The sequence below is a fragment of the Argentina anserina genome, chromosome 3 (genome assembly GCF_933775445.1).
Source record: "Argentina anserina chromosome 3, drPotAnse1.1, whole genome shotgun sequence".
NCBI lineage: Eukaryota > Viridiplantae > Streptophyta > Magnoliopsida > Rosales > Rosaceae > Argentina > Argentina anserina.
This window is the reverse complement of record NC_065874.1, coordinates 12,738,397-12,755,441: the sequence shown is the minus strand read 5'-3', so window position 1 is coordinate 12,755,441 and position 17,045 is coordinate 12,738,397. Positions and strand designations below refer to the sequence as shown.

The 17,045-nt window shown below is 44.1% G+C and overlaps 3 protein-coding genes and 2 pseudogenes across 3 annotated transcripts in view; 4 read left to right on the top strand and 1 right to left on the bottom strand.

Annotated features, from left to right (window-relative positions):
* LOC126786402 (uncharacterized) overlaps window positions 1-17,045 on the top strand; it is a 403,094-nt gene that overhangs the window by 165,427 nt on the left and 220,622 nt on the right. The window lies entirely within an intron of this gene.
* On the top strand, window positions 366-2,514 carry LOC126787084 (uncharacterized; annotated as a pseudogene).
* LOC126786404 (uncharacterized) lies at window positions 3,467-5,180 on the top strand (annotated as a pseudogene).
* LOC126786386 (receptor-like protein kinase THESEUS 1) lies at window positions 5,309-8,734 on the bottom strand. The gene is made up of 2 exons (XM_050512200.1): window positions 8,278-8,734; window positions 5,309-8,149 (listed from the first exon to the last, which is right to left on the bottom strand). The coding sequence occupies exon 2, from the start codon at window positions 8,019-8,021 to the stop codon at window positions 5,562-5,564; it is 2,460 nt and encodes an 819-aa protein (XP_050368157.1). The 5' UTR covers window positions 8,022-8,149; window positions 8,278-8,734; the 3' UTR covers window positions 5,309-5,561.
* On the top strand, window positions 13,924-16,869 carry LOC126787083 (uncharacterized). The gene is made up of 2 exons (XM_050513017.1): window positions 13,924-14,198; window positions 14,619-16,869. The coding sequence occupies exons 1-2, from the start codon at window positions 13,924-13,926 to the stop codon at window positions 16,867-16,869; spliced, it is 2,526 nt and encodes an 841-aa protein (XP_050368974.1).

Below are 17,045 nucleotides of genomic sequence, written 5' to 3'. Positions count from 1 at the left end.
GAAGGCTAGCTAGATGTGCCGAGATGAATGTTAAAGAACACAAAAAAAAAATCAGACAATTAATACGCTTCCATCACATGCCTTAAGCTCAAACCGCGACCAATTCAATGCTTTGCTTGATTATAAATCACTACATCAAAGCCATACCAACGTGCAACAGCTAATTATCATGAGCCTCAAAGCATTGACCAAGATTTGCCATGCATCCCGCAAAGGACTTGAAGAGATCGAACGTATATCCATGTTCGTCTACCAAAGTCAGAATGTATTCAGAAAAAAGATAATGCCAAAACTCCCACTTGGGATACTCTATAAAAGGATCTACACAAAGGAGATCGGTTCAGTGAGCATTGCATAGAGAAAAGATGGAGTTCTTAACAGGTAGCAACAAATGCTTGTTGCTCATTCTGCTATTCTTTGTTTCTGCCATACAACAAAGTCGAGCAGAAACTAAAGTGTGCTTCAGCAAGGCCAGTCCATGTTTTCTCAAGAAGATAGAATGCCCGAAACAATGCCCATCCCCCTCACCAACAGGGCAACGTCTGTTATAAGCCTGCTCTCCGAGCGCCGGCTGTTAATTCACAGACGTTGTCTCTTTCCAATTATTGTTAACAGCATAACTTCTGCTTCTGGTATAAAACTCTGCCTTCACATCGACTTCATCTTCTTCAAAGGTTGAAGCCCTTTCCTCATTGATCCTTCCCATCTTCAATCCAACACTGTAACTCCTCATTCCCATTCCATTATTCATAGTGGGTTGTCTAATATCAACACTTCGTCTTCCTCTTCCGTGCATATCTGAACGTGCTGCCTTGTTGTTTTCATTCTCTGCATCATTGTTCCTGTTTGACGATGCCATTCTTAGAAGCTGCCTCAAGTCCTCACCATCGTTTGAACCAGACGAATTGACGCTGAAGCTCCTGGGCAAGTGTGGAGCTTGTGAAGCAGTGTAGCCACCCACACCACCGCCACCATAACCCACCTTGGCAGCACACTCTTCTACACTCCCTCATGTAGAAGTTCTTGGCCTTGGCTAGAGACCTCATTGGTGAAGATATGAAGCGCATCAACTTGGTTTGCTTAGTTGCTTTGCTCTGCCTCATCATGGTTTCGCTGCTGCTGCTCAAGTTTCTTTCTTGCAGATGCTACTGAATATTTACTGCGTAAAGTTGGAAACTTTTAGATGAAGTAGAGCTGTAGAGGAGATGTCCAAACTCCCAACGGTATACCAATCATATAACGACACGTCATTAATTTTAGTTTGGGCTCTCGGAGAGTAGGCCTTCAGCAGAACTTACCCACCAACAGACCCAAAAGTAAAGGTCTGCGTTGTCATTTGTCAACTGTAACTCCCCATATGCAAAGCTGACTGCAAAAGTAAGAACATGTTACCTTTTTTTTTTTTTCATTTCTGCATGCAAATTGTCTCTGACTAAATAAAACGTCGACTACAGTATATTAACGTACCGATACATCAAGTAGCTATGCTAGATTTGCCATAGAGGTATAGACTAACTCCATGCAAATTAAAGTAAACAAGATGATTGACTTGATCTCAAATTAGTTTACCTCTCGATCTATTGAACTAGTATATTTGATGTATCAATACGTTTATTATGCACCTTTGAGTATTAGGAGATTATTTGATTTTGAACATTAAGAATTTACATTTGCTTAGCTTATAATCTTCCTGACAAGTTGAAAATGTCTCTTTTGTTGGTTATAATAGACCGGAAACCTAATTGCAACGGTCCGGGATCAGCATGCCTGGACCCTCGCTTCATCGGTGGTGATGGCATCGTCTTTTACTTCCACGGCAAGAAAAACAAGCATTTCACTTTGGTTTCCGATACCAACCTCCAGATCAATGCCCGATTCGTTGGTCTCCGCCCTGAAGGCCGAAGCAGAGACTATACATGGATTCAAGCCCTGGGGCTTCTCTTTGACTCTAATAGCTTCACAGTTGAGGCCACCCCATCGGCAACATGGGATGATGAAGTTGACCACTTGAAATTCTCTTATAATGGTGAGGAGCTAATCATCCCTGGATCCGATCTCTCGGTTTGGCAATCACAGGAATCTTCTATCAGAGTTGAGAGAACATCAACCAAGATCAGTGTCCTGGTCACTCTCCCAGAAGTTGCTGAAATTTCAGTAAATGTGGTTCCTGTGACAAAGGAAGATAATAAGGTCCACAATTATCAGACACCTTCAGATGACTGTTTTGCTCACCTTGAAGTGCAGTTCAGATTCTATGGCCTGTCCTCAAATGTTGAAGGAGTGCTTGGAAGGATTTTCCAGCCAGATTTTAAGAACCCGGCAGAGCTAGGAGTAGCCATGCCGGTAGTTGGAGGTGAACACATGTACAAAACAAGGTCACTCGTTTCTGCTGATTGCATGGCTTGTGTGTTCACTAAGGCCAGTAAGCAAAAGGATTCAATAATGATGGACTACAGCAAACTGGACTGCACCGGTAATACCTTCAGCGGGAATGGAATAGTTTGCAGGAAATAATGGTTTGTCTTGCTTGTACGTGAAGTATATACTTCTACAACAAATTCTTGAATAATGTATTGATTGTATTAATGCGAATAATGATTACACGTTAGCACATAATTAACCTCATACATATGTTCTACCCTACTTTATAAATTACAACTAATATAATTCAACAAAAAATTACAATTGATCTGAACTAAATGTACAATAAAGTAATTACGTACAACGTACATGTATTTTATATGTTTACAAAAAATAAAATTAATGTATCACATTGACAACTTTTTATTCATAAACTTATAATTTCTTAACAGCAATTAATGTATGTGAACTACTAATTACAACTCATAGATTTCTTAACATAACACCGTGTGTGTGTGGGGGGGGGGGGGGGGGGGGTGGGGTGGGAGTACATCGAAAATTTGAAATTTTCATAAATTTGGCGTTGATCCGAGTGTCTAATCGCTAATTATTATGCACGCAATTTCAGTTAAAATAACAGCATCATGAGTCAAACACGTCGTTTTTCCTTAGTTAATGTTATAACTAATTCGAAGACTTCTATGCTTCTCGGCCCCACCTATGTTCGGACCCACGAAGTTTGTCACAAGAGGCTCGAGCAATGGCTGTAACGGTAGCGATCCCACCTCCCAGCCGATTGGTTTTTTTTAGCAAAAAAACAAAACCTAAGAAATAAAAATGAAAATAAAAAATCGGGTCGAATAGTTAACAAGGCACTATGTACGGCTCTTTTATCGGGTCCAATACTTGTGCTTCAATCACAATATCACATGGACCAATTGACGAGCGTTGCATATGCTTTAGGCACTTCAACCCGAGCAATTCCAATCTTCTGCTTGTTTATCATTTGTGCTTCCCTCACTAACCAAATTTATACCGATAATTCTCAACTGGAATTCACAAATCAGCTCACGAGCCCCAAAGCATTGACCAACATAGAATCGTGCTGCAAAACATTTAAGAGATCCAACTTAGCCCATGGTCTTACAACTTCAATATGTATTGGAGCAAAATTGCAATCCCAAATTCACACTGTCCTGCACTATATAAGAAGACCAACCATATGTGAGAAATCAGAGAGCATTGAAGAGAAGAAGCATGGATTTCTTGGGAAGCAACATGAGGTTTTTGGTCGCTTTGCTCATCTTTGTGTTTGCTGCATTACAATGTGAAGCAGAAACTCAAGTATGCTATAGCAAGAAAAGCCCTTGCTTTATGAAGCGAGTATATTGCCCATCTGAATGTCCATCCGCTTCATCAACAAACCCGAAAGCCAAAGTTTGCTACCTCAACTGCAACTCCCCCATATGCAAAGCTGAGTGTAGAAGTAAGAACATCTTTATGCCCTTCTTAACAATTTATATATCATTGGATGCATGATCAACTTAGGATGTGATAACATTATATGTATTATTATGCAAGCCTGTCAACTATTATATGGGATCTAATTCTCATATTAGCTAAGCAGATTATACAGTCTTACACTCTTTACTTTTTCTTTTTCTTCACTTGGCCACTGACAAAGGTTTATTTATTCTGTTGCTGATGATAATGTAGATCGTAAACCAAACTGCAATGGCCCTGGCTCAGCATGCCTGGACCCTCGCTTCATTGGTGGAGATGGCATTGTGTTTTACTTCCATGGCAAGAAAAACGAGCATTTCAGCTTAGTTTCAGATCCCAACCTTCAAATCAATGCTCGCTTCATTGGTCTCCGCCCTGAAGGTCGAAGCAGGGACTACACTTGGATTCAAGCCCTCGGACTCCTCTTTGCTTCTAACAGCTTCACACTCGAGGCCACCCCATCAGCAACATGGGACAATGAAATTGTCCACTTGAAGTTCTCATACAATGGCCAGGAGCTAACCATCCCAGAATCCCATCTCTCTGTTTGGGAATCTCAGGAAACTACTATCAGAGTAGAGAGGACTTCAAGCAAGAACAGTGTCCTGATAGTATCCCAGAAGTAGCTGAAATTTCTGTCAATGTGGTACCTGTAACACACGAAGATGATAAGATCCACAATTATCAGATACCATCAGATGACTGTTTTGCTCACCTGGAAGTACAGTTCAGATTCTACGGCCTGTCATCAAATGTTGAAGGAGTGCTTGGAAGGACTTGCCAGCCAGATTTCAAGAACCCGGCAGGCTGGAGTAGCCATGCCATTAGTTGGAGGTGAGTACAAGTACAAAACAACATCACTTGTATCTGCTGATTGCTTTGCTTGTGTGTTCACACAGGCCGGAAAGTTGGATCAGATGGAATCAAGAGTGATGGAGTATGGAAATCTAGACTGCACCGGTAATGCCTTCAGTGGAAATGGAATAGTTTGCAGGAAGTAATGGATTTCTGTAATATGCTCAGGGAATAATTGAAGTTTAAAACTTCTGAGGTGAAAACTTCAAGGTCGTATGGTCAGAATTTATATGTTCAGACAGTTTGGCTAAATCTAAAAGTGAGTAGATTCTCCAACCGAACCAGAGTATCCTGTTGATAAAAGCACTAAATTCAAGTTTCATGCTTTTCTTTAATTTCTGATGAACCAGCACGAGAAAGAATGAGAACTCTCATATGCAAGCTTATATATGCTGACTCAGATGCAACAATGAAAATATATGGACATAAAAAATTAAAATTGTCAGAGAGGAAAGATAATTTTGGGAGATCCTGATCTATAACTTCTTTGAGAATTGAGAAGAACAGCATAACAAACAAGGACCGGGAGAATTATCATTTCTTAATATGCCATGAGACAGCAAACCAAATATCTAAATTAAAACCTGCATTGCAACCGAGAAAACTTTAACCGTTACTTGAGTTATAAAAAGAGGAATGAACACAATTGATGGAGGACTAAATGACATCCACCACAACTAATATACAAAGAAATTAGTTGACAAAATATTGAGGTAACAAACTAGTATAATGAACCAAGAATAACCTTATCCCTCACCGAGCAATCTCAAGGCCAAGATGACCCATATCTCCTTCAATGGGACATAGTAGACCAACTATAATAGGTAAAGCATCTGTCTTCCTCACCTTCCAGGAGGGTTCACTAGCTGAGAGAATACAGCACTTGTAGGAGCATCTTCAACGTCATCATCAGTGCCAGAGCGCCCTCTCTCAATCATACTCACACTGTTTTCAAATGGCTCAAGTGTTGTCAACTCAATGTCTCTTATGTGGTTTGTGCTGTTATCTTCAGGTTCCATTAGAACAGACGAAGTATGCTCAAGCTGAAGAGCATATTCAAGATTCCACAAGACATCCCCCATTGATGGCCTATCAGCACCATATTCGGCAAGGCACTTCTCAGCTGTCTCACCAAACTTCTTCAGGGAAGCTGGATTTACCTTCCCAGCCAGGTTCGAGTCCATGATTTGGTCCAGCATGCCCTTCTTTTGCCAGGTCAAACCCCATTCTGCTATGTTCACTTGCTCTCTGGGAAGAACCGGGTTCAGAGCTGGTCTAGTGCAAACAACTTCCATTAGAACTACACCAAAAGAATACACATCTGATTTTTCAGTGAGCTGCTGCCTTCTAAAGTATTCAGGATCAAGGTAACCAAAACTACCCTTAACAGCCGTACTGACATGAGTCTGATCAATAGCTGGACCGGCTTTTGAGAGGCCAAAATCTGCAACTTTGGCTACAAAGTTCTCATCTAAGAGAATGTTTGTTGTCTTCACATCTCGGTGAATTATACTTTGAGCTGCACCAGTGTGAAGATAATGGAGTCCCCTTGCAGCCCCGATGCAAATTTCAAGGCGTTGCTTCCATGACAGGGTTGGCAAATCTGTTCCATACAAATGGCTGCGGAGCGGTCCATTAGCCATGTATTCATACACAAGAATCATCTCTGTCCTCTCATCACAATAGCCAATAAGTGACACAAGGTGGCAGTGACGAAGCTTTGATAACATTTTAATCTCAGTTAGGAATTCAATAAGACCTTGCTCTGATCTGGTATTTCCTCTTTTGACAGCTACTTTTGTCCCATCTTCTAGTGTTCCCTTGTAAACCCTGCCAAAACCGCCAACCCCAAGAAGTAGACTCTCATCAAATTTGTTGGTTGCATCTAGGATCTCTTGAAACCTGAATATGCGGCAACGATTGGGGGAGATGCAGCTAGTTGTTCCACTATTTTGAGAGTCTCCATCTTGGTTAGGAGTAGTCTTCGACTTGCAAGATGCCAAGCAGCAACAAATGACAGTAACAGTTGCCACAAGAGCTACAGCTCCAACAACACACCCAACAATAATTACTTTGTTATAACTCTTCGAAGGTAAATTGCGAAGGAGACTCTGGACAGACAAGGACCCATCCAAGCTCCCCAAGTCATTGCTGATCTTCAAAATCTCCAAGCCATTCAGAATTGCATTAGTGACATCAGCCATTGAATCTGGACCAACACTGACTGTCAACATATTTGAATCAGCTGACGAGTTGGCAACAAAGTCTTTGTAATATGGCACATTCAAGTCACCAGTAATAGAGGAGAGGTCGAGACTTGAGAGCACATTGTCCGAATTGATGAAAACATTAAAAACTAGGTTATTCAGTGACTTGCTGACAATATCACAGAAATGAACCCGAACAAGATATAAATAATTTGGGTCTGCTGGAAACACCCAAGTTATGTTGAAGTTCCCATTTGGCACATTTGCATCTCCCATGGCCTCAGCAGTGGCATAGACCCAGTTTGGTGCTATCTCTGGTGTGACAGCCACCGGATACTTCACGCTAGCAGGGTTAATTGATACGTTCACTGCAGAGCTATCGACATGAAGATATTTCGCATCATTCTCCCAAGTTCTCTTGAGGGTATCATTGTCAGCAGTGAGTAAAGGACCCCCCATGTTTAATCGATACATTGTTTGAAGACCAAGTGCAGAAAGGCCACTAAAAGGAGCAGATGGATTCACACCATAAGCCTGATCAGGGATTAGTTCATCCGGGATTGAGACCACTTCAATTGCATTAACAAAAGCAACTGAACTGTTTGAAGGAATGATGGTGAGGATCAAACTATCTGAAGTAACATTGATTGCATACTCCTTGAACAAATAAGAACCATTATAGCTCTCAAAAGTGAAGTTGTTCAAGAGAACAAAGTTATCAGTGACCATGGTTATCGGAGCAGTCTTCAAGTTTTGGCCCGAGTTTGCTAATGGGTAGAAATAAAGGCGGACCCAATGTCGGCCTTCTTGCTGGATTTTGAACTTATAGGAAGATGTTTCCTTGAAAATTCGAGCAGATTGGTAGATAGGAGAAGGGGCAATGGAACTGGAGCTAGCTACTAAAGAATTTGCACTTTTCAGTACAAGGGAAGATTGCAGTGTATCAGGAACAAAGGTTCGGCCTTGGAAGGTGACATTTTTCGAAGAACCACAAGCAATCAAGTAATTATCAACAGATTCAAATAAACTAGAGGCTCCATTAGACAAAAACATAACACTAGCCAAAACCAATGGCACCCAACTCACTGATTTCATATTCACTATAGTCTAACCCAACCAATCCACCAAGATCCAAAATTTCGATCCCCTAACTTTAAATACACCAGTTCTGATGATCACAGTCCCAGAACCCAGTTCTATATTCCAAGTGGGAAATCCTAACACTGCCAAAAAAAACATAAAAGCATTAACTTTGCTCCAATGTAGAACAAACTCAAACTAATCTAGCTTCACTAACAAAAAGGCACAAACAGAACAAAAGAAAAGACAGAGACTTTGTTAAAGTCATTACCTCTATGAGACACAGTGACTGAAACTTCCTGCTACAGAGAACGCGAAGCCCACTGGAGAAACCCATCAAAAACCCCAGACTCAGAGAAAGAGAGAGCACCACCCCCATGAAATCAAAAGAATCAGCTGTTTTCAAATATATTCTAGTTTGATTGTGATGCTCAGAATCTTTACAGAGATTGGAACATGATAACAGAAAACACCATGAAAGCTCTGTAACTGAACCCCTAGTGTTTTTTTTCCTTCCCTTTTTTCGGTCCAGAGTCCAGACTCCAGAGCTACTATTTCTTAGTTTCGAAAATGTGGAAGAAATTCCAAAACCATTTTGTAGTTATTGTTGACTATAGAGGGTTCAGAACAGAATAGCTGGTTGAGCTCGGGACCATTTTGGGACCCGCCATTGGAGGGTTTGGGAGGCAGGTCCGCAGGGAAGAAGAAGGTTCAGGGAAAACGACTTGGTGCAGCTGTAGTTTCTGATCAACAGCTGTTGTACATAGCAACCAATGAGTACAAGAGCTTCTTTCTTTTCTTATTTTTCTTCCTTGATTTGGGTTTTTACTCTTTTTTATTTTTTCCTTCAACAAACCCACTTTAATATTTTTTTCCTTTGATTTTTTGTAGACTTGTAGTCATATTTATTTATAAAGAAGCAGAGTGAATCTGTTTAGGCTTGCCTTTTAGCTATCTTCTACACTTGATGAGTTGGAGATTTTGTTTTTTAAATGGAAAAAAAATGTTGAGTATCTAGAGAAATAAAAAAGGGCTACAAAAAGAATCAATTTTCATGTTTTCACTGAGGTGGCGTTGTAATGGTATTTAAATTTGTTGAGTCATCATGACATGAGTTCGAACCTCACTATCTTAAATCTTAGAAATTACCACCGTTCAATCTATTTTTTAAGCAAACAAGGAGATCGATCATGCTCACAAACAATAATAACAATATTGCGAGCTAGCTTGTATCGTATGAGTGGTATGACTGTAGATGATGGAACTATATTTCTAATAAGATATACACATCCCAAAAAAGAGATTATCCGATCATAAACTCATCTCAACACCACCAGAATCAATCAGATTTCATAAAAAATCGTGATTTTTCTTCTTCTTTTTTCCTCGTATCTCATTTTTCATATTGTAGGAGTTCTTAATATTGGGCGGTAGAGATGAATATGGAACCCACAAAGAGGCGACAGTGAGACACCGTCATTGACTGACCGTGAATGGAGGCGAGCGGCGCGTAAGTCTCTCCCCGTTGATACGTTCATTACTTAGTTTCTTTCTAAATTGAAATGACACACAACTAACAGAAGACAGGCATGAAGCCAACGATCGAACCAGTCAACTCAAACCAACAATTTGCTCCGGACAGACATGCATGATGCATTCGTCAATGTCGTCGTCGTCCTTGTCTTTAATTTCCAGAATTGCATTGAAACTTCGATTGCAATTGCATCGTGCATGCACTCGATCATGGACTACAAAATATATCTCATCACTCTCATGCGATCAAACGTGGGTGTCGTTACCACTTGTCCATGGCCAAATTTCCCATTATCGCGTGCTTCTTCTTGATTCTATTTCTTAGGGCACCCATCCAAAGAGATCGATTTGAAAGCATCATGAACATTCAAGCTAGGGAAGTAGATTATTTTCACACAACGCCGCACTTGCTACTTGCAAAATGTCAAACTAAGGTGTCCCAGTGCATTTGTAGTGAAATTCTCCTCTCAAGAGTCAGCAGCAATCTACTTGAATACAAGGGTTTCAGTCTCTTATGGGATATTACCACAACCATGGGCGGATCCAGCCCTGGCTTGACTGGACTTGAGCACAAGTGAAAATGAAATCCAGAAAAAAAAAACTGACCCCTCTATTAAAAAAAATTAAACATCACGGATTTCTCTGTCTCTCACACTTTCGCGTCTTCTTTTTTCAATCTCTGAAGACTTTCTCGTATACTTCTGCTGATCTGCTCTTCAGCCTCTTTTTCTAATCATCTTCTCGAGTTCTCGTTTAAGGCTGCATGTCACCACTCGTCATTGCTCGTCGCCTTGTTGAGTATTTTATTTGAACTAGAATCAAAGTAGTGAAATTTAATAATTAACATTAGGCGTGATAGATACATAATGAAAGATAAAACAGAGGTGTGTAGAGATTAATTTGAAACAACTTCATTCTGATGACAAATATCGACATACCTAATATAAGGAGAAATTTTTTTTTACGCTCCGCGCAAATAAAATGTATTTTACGCTTTACATAAAATTAGACATAATATCATTTCAATCCTAAATCCGCCACTGACTACAGCAAGTCAGCTAGCTACGGCCATCAACACGTACAAGTGGTGGTTGAGAGAATCATTCCACAACAACGTGGGTGTTGGCATAGGCTTATGCCCGCCATAATCAGCACAACTACCAGCGCATTAAAGCTAACGTATAGCACAATCTTACAATACTAATAGCAAGTCAGCCGCGCTAACTACACAACGGGCCTCCCCACGGCCCAAACTGACTACGGACGTGCCCTCACGCGCATCTCAAAGAAGGCTCCAGAGAGCACCTTAATCGGACATCGTCCCACATCGAATGGCAAGTAAACGATCCACTTCAACTCAACAATAAAAGGTCAGACTCTTGACCTTACAAGGTAAGTACACTGAACTTCCTACCATCACTCTGCACGAATTATCATTGCCCTGACTTAAGCGTCGGAGAGTCGAAGACCACGCCGCCGTGGTCTCTACTCTAACGACGTGTGTTACCCGTGGCAGGAAAGTGACCGGGAGTACGGCGTACTATATATACGTGGAGCACGGCGTACTGAATCAAGTATAATCACCGCATTAACATTGGCGCCGTCTGTGGGAAACCGCAACAAAAAGTCAAACAAAAAAAACACATCCCATGCAACACTTAGCCAAACAACTACACTTCGACATGGGCACTACGAATCCGTCCCCCTCTACTCCGGCAGGCGGTCACATCGAAGACGTCACAGACCTTAGCCTCAACCACCCTCTACCCTCCGCCAACGACCCTTTCATCCTCACACCTACACCCGGAACAGTCGTTAGTACCAATGCGACTACAGATCCGGCAACCGCCGCAAGAATGGAAAGCATGGCTCGCGATCTAGCCGATTGCCAGCAGCGCGAGGTACTGGAACGCGAGAAAGCAGCAGCTCTTCAGAGCGAACTTGACAGGATACGGACACAGCTCGAACGGGCTGAACGCAGTCACTTACATGGGGAGTCAAATCGCGAGGGCAGCGCGCAAACAAGAGGACGAGAACAAGTTCGCTTAAGCATCAGCTTGACCCCCTCCGAACTCGCCAAGAAAGGGCCACCATCACCACGGCGTATCCATAACCGTGAGGAAGGAAGCACAAGCGTCACCTCCCGTTCCAGACCCCACACAGCTGCTCACAACAGCGAGTCTGCCACGCTTGCCCTGATCTTGCAGCGACTAACAGCGATAGAACAACGGGATGCCAATCCACGGTGCCAACCAGTGTTCGCAGCCAGGCCAAGCCCATTCACTACGAGAATAATGAACACCGTGCGTCCTTCTCAATCCAAGAGCCCAAAAATCACGCCGTACACAGGTGAAGGCGATCCATTCCGGCACATTGATAACTTCAAAAAAGTCACTGCCAGTAGAGAATTCGACGACGCCACCTTATGCCACCTATTCAGCGAAACATTAGATGGGGATGCCATGAATTGGTTCTTTGAACAACCAGCGAACTCCATGGATTCTTTCGCGCAGTTAACCACAGCATTTCTTAATCGGTTTATACTCATGGCCGGGGCCGCCCACACAACTGATGGCCTATTTCAAGTAAAACAAGAGAGCAGGGAAACATTGGGCACCTTCGTCATACGATGGCAGACTGCAGCATCCAGATGTCGGAACCTGAACAAAACGCTCGCCTTGGCTGCTTTTAAGGAAGGACTACGGTCAGAGAACTTCTTGTTCCACATTAATGTGGACCCTCGAATGCGCGGCGCCACATACGATGACATCATGACTGAAGCAGTACGATACGCTCAGGCAGAATACGTCACATACGGAGAGAAGCGGACCCCAGTACCATCAGACAAAACTACTATGACGCAGACATCTACACACACAATCCCCCTCCAGCGCGAGCTCTTCCCAAACACAGAAGACCATAGCAAAGGCAGGAAGAGAGAGTGGCATCAAGCCAATCACCGTGATGCGCGTAACAACGATCGGCACAGGGGCCGGGACAAGAACAGAAGACTTGGCCAGGAACGTCGCGACAACAGAGACCCCCGCCAAGTTAACGCGATGGGACGCCGTAGTGACCACACACTGCCTAGGGAAGAGACCCTGGAGGACTTTTTCCACGCACATCAGGGCACGTTGAGGAAACCAGCAAGACCGCTACGCCCCCAAACCGAAGCAGAAACTGGTAAATGGTGCAGATTCCACGAAAATGGAAGTCATAACACGAATGATTGCCGCACCCTCCGCATATTAAGAGCCAATGGCGACACGGGAGTTCGCCCGGCGCAACAGAGAGTACAGCAGAATGTGGTTGCCGCAGTCGAGACCCTACGCCGCATCAACGTTATAGAGGGAGGAGCCCCGAAGACCAACTTGTCCAACCGAGCAAAAAAGCGCTTTGACCGCAATAATCACCCAAGGCAGGTGATGCCATCACAGGAGGAAACGTTAAACGACAGAAAGAAGGATGGAAACCGATCATCTTCACTGAGGACGAGGAAATTGGCATCTCCTTACCCAATGACGACGCTTTCCTCATAGACGCAATCTTGGGCGGACAATGGGATGTAGGGAAGATGATGATCGACACGGGATCTGCAGTCAACGTCCTATTCAAGGGCTGCTACGAAAAAATGGAGCGTAGCGGCAAGAAATTGGTACAAGACCACGAACCGCTAGTCAGCTTCTCTGGTGACATAACCCAACCCCTAGGTTCGGATTATATGACAGTACGCATTGGGACCGCACCATGCACAGTTTGCGTCGAAGCTGAGTTCATCATAGTCGATGCCTACAGCTCATACAACGGGATCATCGGCCGACCTACACTTAACCGGATGCGAACTTTTATCGCCGGACACATGATGCTCATGAAATTCCCAACTCCGCACGGAACAGGACAGGTCCGGGGTTCACAATCCGTGGCAAAAGATTGCCAGACACGCGCAATTCGACAAACGCGCAACCGACACGAAATCCTGGCAGTACACGCCACAGTAAACTTAACCGACAAAGTTGTCGACGCACGAGATGGCGAAACGTCGAAGGGAAAGAGCAAGCAGAAGGCTACGCCATACGAGACAAAAATTCCGGCAAACCCCGAATCCTCATTGAAAAGCATTACGCCATTCGCAAGTCATCCAGAGCGCAAGATCAAAATCGGGGCAACTCTCAATCCCACTGTTGAGAGAGATTTAACAAGTTTCTTGGGCGACAACATGGAAGTCTTCGCATGGTCTTATGAAGACATGCCTGGCATCTCGCCCGACATCATCATGCATGAATTGCACATCAAACCTTCCGCACACCCAATTAAGCAAAAGCGCCGAAGCTTCGACGATGAAAAAAGCACGGCGATACGCTAGGAAGTTGACAAATTGAGAGGCATGAAGTTCGTCCGGGAGGTACAGTACCCTGAGTGGATCTCAAACTGTGTTATGGTACGTAAAGCCAACGGTAAATGGCGTATGTGTGTGGATTACAAGAACGTAAACAAAGCATGCCCAAAGGACAGTTTCCCCCTACCCAGAATTGACCATCTCATTGATGCCACGGCAGGTCACGAGTTGCTCAGTATGATGGACGCCTACTCCGGGTACAATCAGATACGCATGAACCCGGCGGATCAAGAAGCTACGACCTTCGTCACTGATAGGGGCCTGTACTGTTATAACGTAATGCCCTTCTGATTAAAAAATGCGGGTGCTACGTATGTGCGTTGCGTCACACAAATGTTTGACCAACACATCGGTCGGGAAATCGAGGTGTACGTCGATGACATGCTGGCCAAAAGCATAAAAGCAGAAGACCATGTAACCAACCTCCGAACCATCTTCAATGTGCTCAAAAAGTACAAGATGAGATTAAACCCGGAGAAATGTTTTTTCGGCGTAACAACAAGCAAGTTCCTGGGCTACATCGTCAGTCAACGCGGCATAGAGGCAAATCCCGAAAAGATACAAGCCATCCTAGATATGGCGCAGCCAATACTCAAGAAGGATGTATAAGCCCTCCAAGGCAGACTCGTGGCATTATCTAGATTCATATCAAGACTGACTGACAAGTGTGAGCCGTTCTTCAGATTGTTAAGGCGCTCTAAGAGTAAACTGATCGAATGGACACCAGACTGCCAAGAGGCCTTTCAGGGATTAAAAGATTACCTCGCCGCAGTCCCATTACTATCAACCCCACAGCCGGGTGAACCCCTGTACCTTTACCTCGCAGTGTCCACAACCGCGGTCAGCAGTGCCTTAGTTCGCCGTGATGGAACTAAAGAACTGCCAGTTTTTTACGCAGGACGAGCCATGAACGGCCCAGAGACAAGATACCCAACATTGGAGCAATTAGCCCTCGCACTCATCGTAGCAGCCAGACGACTGCGCCACTATTTCCAAGCTCACAGCATCCACGTACTCACAAATCAGCCTCTCAAACAAGTACTACAGAATCCAGAACACTCCGGGCGACTCAGCAAATGGGCTATCGAGCTGACAGAATTCGACATCGAATACAGGCCACGACCCGCCGTAAAAGGACAGGCCGTAGCCGATTTCATAGCAGAAATGATCCCCCGAAATACGGCGGAAGTGGAACCAGATAATGTCATCAACCCCGTCAGTATTTCGCCATGGAACTTGCACGTAGATGGCTCTAGCTGCGCAAAATCTAGCGGAGCGGGGATCATCTTGAGCGGACCGGGGGGACTCGAACTCGAGTATGCTTTAAAATTCAACTTTGCCACCTCCAACAATGTAGCGGAGTACGAAGCACTGATTGCAGGACTACAATTGGCCCTAAGCACGGGTGCCACTAGCATTAATGTGTTCAGTGATTCTCAGCTCGTAGTCAATCAAATCACCGGGTCCTTCACTGCTAAGGATGAGCAACTAGCAGCCTACCTGGCGTATGTCACAACATTATTAAAGCGGTTCGAATTCTACCACATCAATGAAATACCGAGGGCCAATAACGCAAGAGCGGACTCCTTAGCAAGACTCGCCACGGCGCAACCCCACCAATGCCACAAGGATACCAGGGTCGAAATTCTCCACCATCCCTCCATTCACCAGACCTTGCAACATATATGCCAGATAGAGCGCGACCAAGCCTCGTGGATGGATGAGATAGTAGCATTCAAGTGCAACGGCAAGCTACCAGAAGACGAGACCATGGCAAAACAACTAAGGAGACGGGCGGTAAGATATTACCTGCGGAACAACACACTCTATCGCCAAGGTCTGCTGAATGCTGACCTCAAGTGCGTCACAACCAAAGAAGGCAAGCAGATATTGAACGAAATCCACAGCGGTGATTGTGGCAACCATTACGGCAGCCGCGCATTGGCCGCAAAAACACTCCGCACAGGATATTATTGGCCCACATTAGCCTCCGATGCACAGGAGCTCGCCAGGTCTTGCCACAAATGCCAAATCCATGGACCCATACCACGCCTACCGTCCGAACCACTATCCTACATAGTCAGCCCGTGGATCAACTGCCTTTGGGGAATGGATCTGATTGGCCCATTACCCGTCGGGAAATGTCAATTCAAGTGGGTCATTGTATGTATCGATTATCATTCCAAATGGATTGAAGCTGCGCCCCTGACGGCCATAACAACCGAGAAGGTTCAAAACTTCCTGCAATGCAACATCTTCTACCGTCACGGTACGCCGGAGTCTATCATCACAGATAACGGCACGCAATTCAACAACGAGTACCTCATCACTTGGTGCAAGGCAAGAGGAACTAAGCTCAAATTCGCATCCGTAGCACATCCAAAAACCAATGGGCAAGTAGAAGCCGCTAACAAATTGATTAAAAGCCTTCTTCGGAAAAAGCTGGGTGAAGCTAAAGGACTTTGGCCAGAAAAACTCGACGAGGTAGTATGGGCAATCCGTACCACACCAACAGAAGCCACGGGCGAAACTCCTTTTTGCTTAATGTATGGCACGGAAGCAGTTCTACCCATCGAAGTAATTCAGCCAACACAACGGGTTTCACTATTTGACCCCGAAACCAATTCGGACAGTATACACCTTGATAAAGATCTCTTGGAAGAGAAACGCATCACAGCGCATCGCCATAACATCCAGAACAAACAGCGTGTGGCACGCTTCTATAACTCGAGAGTCAAGAGCAGGACACTACAATTAGGCGACTGGGTCCTAAAGAAGATCCAAACAAAGGTCACTGGACTACGCCCGAGATGGGATGGACCGTATAAAGTCGTCCAAATCATAGCACCAAACACGTACTGCCTAGAAGACAAGTACGGAGAAAAATTAGCCCATCCTTGGAACATGGAACAACTCAAGTACTATTACAAGTAGGAGTCCATCCGTAGCACAAGGACCAACTGTTTGAGTGCTTTTGGCGCACTGCTTTAGCTATCTTTGTACAAAACGGCTACGGCCAGGCTATCAATGAAATGAGGAATTTTTCAAACCATTGATCCTTACTACGCTAGCGTACTATGGCAATTAAATTCCTTCGACAGACAATTTCA

What these genes read in the sequence shown, in the direction of transcription:
- LOC126787083 (XM_050513017.1), top strand. Translation starts at nt 13,924, where the DNA reads ATGAAGTTCGTCCGGGAGGTACAGTACCCTGAGTGGATCTCAAACTGT. An exon ending in TTCGTCACTGATAGGGGCCT is followed by an intron (nt 14,199 to 14,618) that starts GTACTGTTATAA and finishes GCCGTTCTTCAG; the next exon opens with ATTGTTAAGGCGCTCTAAGA.
- LOC126786386 (XM_050512200.1), bottom strand. Translation starts at nt 8,021, where the DNA reads ATGAAATCAGTGAGTTGGGTGCCATTGGTTTTGGCTAGTGTTATGTTT.